General features: G+C 42.8%; 1 protein-coding gene and 1 pseudogene across 1 annotated transcript; one reads left to right on the top strand and one right to left on the bottom strand.

Moving 5' to 3' along the window:
• Positions 1 to 365: 365 nt before the first annotated feature.
• Positions 366 to 3,589, bottom strand: LOC119300530 (cytochrome P450 71A14-like). Its single transcript, XM_037577471.1, has 2 exons — positions 3,463 to 3,589; positions 366 to 646 (listed from the first exon to the last, which is right to left on the bottom strand). Exons 1-2 carry the CDS (start codon positions 3,587 to 3,589, stop codon positions 366 to 368), a joined length of 408 nt encoding a protein of 135 aa, XP_037433368.1.
• Positions 3,590 to 9,176: 5,587 nt separating this feature from the next.
• LOC119300529 overlaps positions 9,177 to 9,360 on the top strand; it is a 9,766-nt pseudogene continuing 9,582 nt past the window's right edge.

The following is a 9,360-nucleotide window of genomic DNA, read 5'->3' as shown; positions in this document are numbered from 1 at the left end:
GATGCGGTGACGCCTGCGGGTGCCACCATTCCTCCCTGGAGGGTGTCGGTGGTCTTCATTCCCCTCTACCCTCCGTGTGCCGGGGGAAACCCTAGGATTTGTCCGGGCAGCAGCGTCGTCGGCGTCGTTTCCTTCCTGGAGGTGCTGCTTGGTTCACGGAGGATCGGAACCTAGGATCGTGGTGGGTAGATTCCGGAGGGCGCAGCGGTTGTAGGTCATTCATGTCTGTCGAGCTGTCGGTGTTGGCATTGTTTCCTTTTCTTTTTCTTTGGCTTGTTGTGCTGCTTGCCCCAGCGTATGTTCTGTATTGGTATTGGTGCTTTGAAATACAAAGCGGGGAAACCCTTTTTGGGTAACTCCTCGAGCTACTTGAACCTGTAGTCACCCATGACGGTGCGCACCGTGATGTTGGAGACGACCACGGAGAGGCACGCGTGCAGCTCCACGGGGCGCGCGGCCGCCGCGGCGTCGGCGACATCGTGGAGCATGGCGGCGACTTCCTCCTCGCGGATGGCGCGAAAAGACAGGACCCGCCCCGGCGACAAGAGCTCCTGGACGGCGATCTTCCGGAGCTGCCGCCAGTGGTCGTCGTAGGGCGCGAACACGATGTCCCGGCCGCCGTTGCTACACACACGGACGAGCTTTGCTACACGCACGGACACATGACAACGGGCTTTTACGGGGAAGATTAGCTGGATCCTTTTGATTGGAAGAAATAATGATGCGGGGCCCACACCCCCTGAAAATAGGGTTGGGGGGGGTGTGGAGATTAGTTAACGAACATACCCTGTAATATGCCCGTAAGAGTCCGTTGGGTTAGAATTTTCGCACACGGACACAGGACAACGGACTTTTACGGGAAGGCTTTAGCTGGGACCATTTGATTGGAGAAAATCATAATGAGGGGCCCACGCCCCCTGAAAATCAGGGAGGGAGAGGGGTTGAAGATTGGTTAACGAAGAGACCACGTAATACGCCTGTAAAACTCCGTTAGTTTAGAATTTTCACATCCTTTAGTGCAGGACTCACCCCAAAAAACTACTCCTTTCGTCCCATAACACTATCGCTAGCGCCCTCTGGATGACGCCGTCTTTAGGTCTGCTCAGGCCCTGCCGTTCACTTGCCGACTTCTTCTTGGCGCATTGGGTGGGGTACGTTGGTCTGCGTTGTCCTCGAGTCTTGGTCTTGTCGTAGAGGTCTCCGGCATCGGTTGTGACGTGGCCTGGTTGCTATGTGGCTTGCCTCGTTGCCTTCGGTATGAGGTTGGCCTAGGTATAGCATGTATCATAGTTAGCTTGGTGGGTGTGTTGGGTGAATGTGGATATTAATCTTTGTGATTGGCATGGAAATGGCCGAAAGGCGTTGTATCTGGTTTCTTTGTAGCTCTTTCTTTAATATATGATACACATGCTTATGCGCATTCGAGAAAAAATAACACAAGGGCGATTATACTTTGGGTTAATCATAGTGAAAGTAACTTAACAAGTAACATAGCGCATTTCAAGACAAGTTTGCTTACATAGCGTGTAGTTAATGAGGAGAGAGAAGTTTGGATAACATAATATGTTAATGTAAACATAACACCGCTCAAAGCAAAATGAGTCTACAATGTAATAAATATAATTATCTATGATACTACTGCTATTTTACTTTTCATAATGAAGGTAGTAATAAAGACTAGTGTCGTATGCATGACACTAGTCTAAGTTACTCCCCATTATGACTGGCCTTAGTGTAGGAGTATTATGGGATGGAGGAAGTTCCATATTAGCGCTGAAATAAGGCCCGCTTGGGTAATTAATCTATCTATCTACACACACACATATATATATATATATATGATTCTAAAAAATATACATATATATGTATATCTATATCTATCTATCTATATTTTTTTGGCACGCCCAAAAAATTCACACGTTAATTAGAAATTAAGAGCCACTAATTTTTGGTGGGACCGAGTTATTACCATCGAGATCTTCCCTAGAGTTCGTTCAAAGCATTATCAAATTATCAATCTCTTTGCACCCTGTAAAAAAACAATCTCTCTTTTGCAAGCAAAAAAAAATCAATCTCTCCACTACCTCTCTCCTCTTTCTCCACGCTCGTCACAGAAACCAATCTCTCCTCGACCTCTCTCTTACTTGTCTCTCCATGTCACGCGGCCGTCGTCTTCTCGATTTTTATCGTTTCCGGCTGCTTCGAGAAGTATATCCTCTAGCTGCAAAGATCAGGCGCACACGTTCGATCAGGGAGACTGCATGTGAGCGCTGAGGTCAACTAAGCCAGGCAGACTGCAGGGTGAACTGCAACCGTGTAGGATAGCGTTGGAAACGACCGAACGAATCTAGCCGGCCGGTGTCATCGTAGCGCAGCAGCAGCCGATCTGCGAGGCCGAAATCACTATTCTGACCTTCTCGACAATCTTTATCACAAAGTGAACTTGACATGAAACTATTTCACAATCTGATCCTTTTAGAAACGCCACAGACCGCGACGTTTTTACTTCACATAGAAACGTCGAGCTAACTGGCGTTGTTGCTTCATATAAAAACACCGAGATATCTCGCGTTTTTGTTTCACATAAAAGCACCAACATGCCTGGCGTTGCTGCCCAGGCCCAAACGCCATTAGCTTTGGCGTTTCTAGCTGGCGAGCTAGCTTGAATAGGACAGGTAGAGAGATGGAGTAGAGTACGGTAAAGAAATCGACCACCTTTGTCCGGTCATTTAACAACCCATCCATGCATGCATGCACTAGCTCCTACTCCCTCCGTTCCTAAATACTTGTCTTTCTAGGCATTTCAACAAATGACTACATACGGAGCAAAATGAGTGAATCTACACTCTAAAATATGTCTACATACATCTGTATGTAGTAGTCATTTGAAATGTCTAGAAAAACAAGTATTTAGGAACGGAGGGAGTATACGTCTTCAGACTAGAAGACTAGAGAGTACAGAAGAAAGAGAACTTTGTTAAAAAAAGAAGAGACTGAGCGTGTGGGCTAGTGGCATTGCTGGCCAGGAGGCGCCAGCACACCCACCAACTCGTGCATGCAAGCCCACTACCACTAGCTAGCTACAGGAACCATGCATGCATGCATTCATCAATTCTTGCAGGTAGTTGGTACTATTTCTTTATGCCACATATGAAACGCCAACGCCAATAGCGTTGCCATGTAGGGAAGAAACGTCAAAGTGGTTGGCGTTTTCATGTGGAAAAGAAACGCTAGATATCTCGGCGTTTTCATATAAAGTAGCAACACTAGCTAGCTCGACGTTTCTATGTGAAACAGAAACGTCGCGGTCTGTGACGTTTCTAAAAGGGTCAAATTGTGAAATACTTTCATGTCAAGTTCAGTTGATGACAAAGATCGTCGAGAAGGTCAGAACAGTGATTTCGGCCGATCTGCGACCGGTACACAGACTTTTGCGACTCAGCATGGGAGAACATGTGGTACCTCTGCCAAAATCAACCCAAAGGGCTGCCACGACCTTCTCGAGGAAGGAAGCATGAGCTGCTGCACATAATGCGAGCGATGATGCGCGCGGCACTGCATGTTGTACACCACCGTGTACTGGCTCCATGGTCGGGTACACTAGCAGCCCTATGCCCAGGTGCTAGACTACGGTTTCCTGGTGGACTTCGATCTTCCCATGTATCTTTATCTTAATTAGCAGATACACATGCTACAGGAGCTACGTCCAATCTATTGTCCTTCCCAGTGCTCCATCATGGACAGGTGCTAAGCATGCCACATAAGCGAAAAAATGATATGGCGCAACATTTAAGGAGGGGAGAAAGTACATTGGTGACCCCAAAAAGAACCAATGCCAAGCGCGAGAACCTAGGCAAACCACTTAGATGAAACAATTTGACCAATGCATGAAAGACTTTAGGTGTTAACTCATTAAATAAAGTGTGCTTAGCAACAACAAGTAAAGCACCTCTGCATTGGGGAGTTGAGTTGCTATGGTATTTAATGTACTTAGCACCTCATCTAAGCATCTTTGCATTGGAATGAAGAGGTCTCGCGACATACAAGGGTGCTAAGATTGATATTGATTTCGGACATAACAGTTTCATTAATTATAGTGACAATATGAAACATGTATTGCTACATGATCAAGATTTAATGTACACTATTTTGTATACCTGGTATGACTAGGATAGAGAGAATATTATAAGCAATATTATCTTTGTATATATTCAGTTATTAGCCATTCCATTTGCAAGAAAACAGAAGTATGTTGCCCTGATTTTGCAGTGTAAGTTTGGCATGCGAAAGGACGACTCCAATATCAATTACAAACTAAAAGTATAGTACATTGCGTACTATCTTTCATAATTTCAACTCCCTCCGCCCAGGATTAGTATGCGCTCAACAGGATGTATCTAGTACTGAAATATATCTAGATACATTTGTTTGATCGGCAACTAATTCTGGATGGAGGACGTACTAGGATAATACATAATGATATGTATCAAGAACCCATGTGTTAGTCAACACACAAACATGGATGGAATTGATAGCTCATGCTTGTTGGGTTGTTTTGTTGTATGTATGACATTGTTCATATACGTATTAATAGTTGTTCATCATCCATTAATAATACTATATTAAAGAAAACTACCATTTTATATTGTTTTACATGGTCATAACATTTAGTACTATTTCTAACCCACAATTATAGTAATTTTCCATTACGTTAATCAATGTGCTTTCTATTTTATGCAGCACTTTGACTTATTAGGAAAGTGAACAAATGCAAGAACTATCCTTCCATGTGTAAAATGACCTGGCAGCTTTCTTAGAAAGGTTATTATCCTGTTATGTTGTAGGATAATTGGTGGTTTTTAATTAATAATTAAATAAATAAATTCTGATTGTTATCAAATTGCATCTTAGATTATCTATGTACAACATTAAATCACTACATGAACACTTTAGTTACTAACTTGGATCACTTTCCAGATGCATCTTGGGTGACAGGAATAAGATATAGATAATACCGCATCCTTTTTGTGAGAGAAAGGCAATTTGGTAGCTCATGCAGTACTCTTTCAATTATTTGATGAATGGATGCAGGGTCATACAGACAAAAACAGTGTAGCATAGACATGGGGTAAATTCAGATGGTTCTTGAGTGGATAAAAGAAATGACAAATACCACTATTACATGTAAAACTTTTCAAGTTTCTATTGTGTATGTTCGTTCTATTCTTTTCTTTTGGTTTCCCTGTGGGCACGTGTTTGTGTGACAAAGTCTGCTACAAAAAGAATGAAGCTCATATAGATGTTTTGATATCCTTTATACAATTATTATTGTGGGCTTTATAAAAAGATATGCTTAATTCGAACGCCATGAAAAAGGAACCATATGAGAACTATTAATTAAGTAAATGAAACTATCAATTTCTAATATTTATCCTTCGGGCTATATTAGTTGTAGAAATATTGCTTCTTCTTGAGGATGCCTAAACAATTTTAAGATCTTGGTTCTTGCATCTGTTGTAGAATGAAGTATAATTAGGCAACTACCGACGATGCACATGTTACAAAACAAATTGTAGTGTTAACTAATTAAACTTTCAAGAGCATATCACCAAGTCTCTATATTCATCGCAATATTCTTCTAAATGGTTTAGCTAATGCATTGTTGTAACCTAGCCCGTGCAAGTGCACGGGCCTCCGTTCCAAAATAGATGACTCAACTTTGTACTAACTTTATTTTGGAACAGAGGGAGTAGTATGCAACTAATCTGTAACCTCGAAACATATATGCTTCCATAAGTACTAACACATTGTAAAGCATAGCCCATACAATATACAGTAACACAAGTACATGCAGATTTCTGCAGATCTATTCGGTGCTCCTGCCTCTCCACCCTACGAGTGTTCGACTGTTGGGTTTTGTGACTGGTGTTGGGGGTATGCGGCGGCGCAACATAGGGTTGGGGTGTTGCTGGGGGTGAGATATTTTTGGGAAGCAGACGACATCTAGGTCGATATGTGTCGGAGGCGAGTGGTGCTGGTTGGGGTCAATGGGGTGGGAGAGGGGAGACGGTACAACAGGGACGCTGATGAGGTGGATATTGGTAGGATTAAACACGACTGCTTGTCCGTGTCCGTTCCGTGTACGTGTATATGCATGTGTTCGTGTAAGTTTCCTAAACCATGAGCGAGTAGGACTACTGGTTGGCCAGGTTAGCTAGTATATACACTCGAGATATCCCCTGTAATCTCGACCACCGAGACCACCGAAGCAATAAAGAAAACTAAATACTTAAAAGTGCAGCTGTGCTATTATGTTGAAGCGAGCGCACACCCTTGTCTCCCTCTCTGTCACCTACCACATGGTCCCTAAGACCCTAATACACTTAAACTCTTTTCATGAGGGCATCATCCCGTGAATTCTCTTCACAAATGAGAGCTGCAAAGAACGTCCAGTGACTTCATGTGTTAGAAAAATATAAATCTGCATGCATTTAATTTGTATTTTTAAAATTTTAAAAAGCTATAACTTTTGAACGGAGCATCAAAATTAAGATCAGTTTTCATCGCTAGGTTCTCCGCGACGAGCTCTTCAAAACTAGATCCTATATGAGTATGTTTTGATTATTTTTTTTTGCGTGCAACTTTGGGTGCTACGGAAGCAATTTTAGTGCTACAGGAAAGCAACTTCTTGTTAGTTTGTGTAATATGACTACCTATCATCAAAAATCCCTTTGAAGTTGACAACCATAACTACCAAGTTAACTAGCTTCACCTCTAAGTTTCCTACCATAACTAGCAAATATACTTCCATAACTTGTTTGAGACTGGACTTTTAGATCCCGGGTGCCCAGGCACCCCTTTATCTGCACCATTCATTCAGAATATGGCACTTCGAGATGTGTGTGCTTCACTGTAGCCAATGATTTCGTTGCAGCTTCGTTGCCTCGTTAAGCCCAAGAATAAGGATAGAAAACAAACAAATCTGGGTCTAGTCAAGCACTGCCTCTCTCTAGACCAAGACTGGTTTTGCATGTGCATGTGGTGCGAGAGAGAGAGACAAAGATTGAACGGTGACATGTGATGTCCTGTGTTGGTTATTTTTGCTGTTTTTGAATCACGGGCTGGACAACGACCTACCTATATGCTGGGAATCTGTACTATTCACGTAGGCAGGGATCTCTAAGACCATGACAAGTTCTATCACCGCATGCAAAAAAAAATGGACAGGCAGCACCTACAATAGTGCTGTCAAGTCATCTCTGTCTCCATCGAAAAGGTGCCTCCCTTCCCACAGCTTGAGGTCGTGATGGATTAATTTGTTGCTAATGCTATCACAGCTTGAGGTCGTGATGGATTAATTTGTTGCTAATTTGTTGCTAATGCTTGAGGTCGCGATGGATTAATTTGTTGCTAATGCTCAAGTCATCTCTATCACCCACTGCAAAAGCTGTCTAAGTAGTCAGACTCATGTGGGAATCTTATAATGGCTCAAACGCATTGTACTAGGGGGTGCCGGGGCACCCGGGTGCTATGGCACCTTTTCGAACTTGTTTTGCCTCCAAGTTGATAGTATTGTAGGCAGCTTAGTTTTTGAAGTGGACTAACATTATCCAAATTGCCTGTCATGACTAGCCACTTGCTTCACATCATCCTTAGTTGCATGCAAGAATTTTTGGTATTGTAAGAAACATAGTTTCATAGATAGGCAACTTATCAACACTAATGGACAACTTTTCAACGTATTATAGGCAACTAAAATAGTAGTAGCGGGCAACTAAGCGTCACTGGTAGGCAACTAAACTTCATAATGTTCGTAGGCAACTTAGAAAAACAAGGATAAACAACTTCACATTATTTGTAGGCAACTAATTTGCAAAGTTAGGTAACAGAGCATCAGTGGTAGGCAACTAATTATCACTAGCAAGAAACTGAGCATCAATGGTAAGCAATTTCATAGTATTTGTAGGCAACTGAGACTCAACTGTAGGCAAGTGACGATCAACGATAAACATCTGAGCAGCAATGGTAGGCAACTAATTACCATTAGCAAGCAACTGAGCATCAATGGTAGGCAATTTCAGAGTATTTGTGGGCAACCGAGACTCAACCATAGGCAACTAATGATCAACGATTGGCAACTGAGCAGCAATAATGGACAACTAATTACCAATAGCAAGCAATTGGTCATAAATGGTAGTCAATTTCATAGTATTTGTAGGTAACAGAGACTCAACCATAGGCCACTAACGACCAATGACAGGCAACTGAGCAATCACGATAGACAAATTGGGATAATGTCAGCAAAATTCACAGGTATACATAGTGCAGTGAAGTTGCTTTGCATGTAGCACTAAGACGCCTCATGTTTCGCTAGATCTTTTCGTTTTTACACAAACCAACCTAATAGGCATTTCTACTATGCCAAAAACAAGGAGTTGCTTTCCTATACCACTAAAGTTTTCTCCGTTGCACCTGAAGTTGCTCAAAAAAAGTTCGTCGAAACCTACTCAAATGGGATCTAGTTTTGAAGAATCCGTCGCGGGAAACCCAACGGTGAAAACGGTTCGAAATTTCGACGCTCGAATCAAAAGTTATGCCTTTTAAAAAATTGAAATCCCAATTAATGCATGCATGTGGGATATTCCTGAGGAATCACGGGGCAGGAGAGCGCGAGCAGACACGGGGATCAGGTGATTTTCCTGTTTTAGTATGTGATGCGTATAATTGGACTGTACTTAGATTGTATGGAAGGTGCGCCCAAACGCCCCATCGAGCACGCAGGCGCCGTCTAGCCACGTCCTATAAAAACGAGTCCAAAACCATAGCGCATGAACATTTGATCTCACAGACATTACTATACTTAGGCGCAATATAAGCCGGAAAACCACGCAATACCCATCGTCGATTCAAATGCACGTAAAAGCCGCGCCATGCGGAAGGTTGGATTCAGTAAAGCACTGAATTGTTTGACTATATCACCAAACGTGGACACGTTATCATCGGGGGAATCTAGAATGCTTATGCGCCAAACAGATTGTGGTCTTATGATTGGTTTCGCTGGAATGGCGCAAATCAGAAGAACCAGTAATGTAATCTGCAAAATCAGATGTCATGAAGACTCTCGCATGGTGCACAGTTGAAAGCTAGATGTTCGAATATCTATCCTGCCTAGCGGAATGGCGTTTCTGGCCCATACTATGGCGGCGGCGCGACAGACGACGGTGGACCAGCGAAGGCAAACATGCTGGTGAATAAAGCGGATTCTGAAATAAGTTTTCGTGTGGGAGGGTTTTTTGAATCAAGAGGAGGGAGGTTAGTTATGTACATACATTATTTCATTGAGCCGCTCATGGGGTCTTT

The sequence above is a fragment of the Triticum dicoccoides genome, chromosome 5A (assembly GCF_002162155.2).
Source record: "Triticum dicoccoides isolate Atlit2015 ecotype Zavitan chromosome 5A, WEW_v2.0, whole genome shotgun sequence".
Lineage (NCBI taxonomy): Eukaryota > Viridiplantae > Streptophyta > Magnoliopsida > Poales > Poaceae > Triticum > Triticum dicoccoides.
Note: the sequence above shows the minus strand (reverse complement) of the source record. Positions and strands in the feature narration are given on the sequence as shown.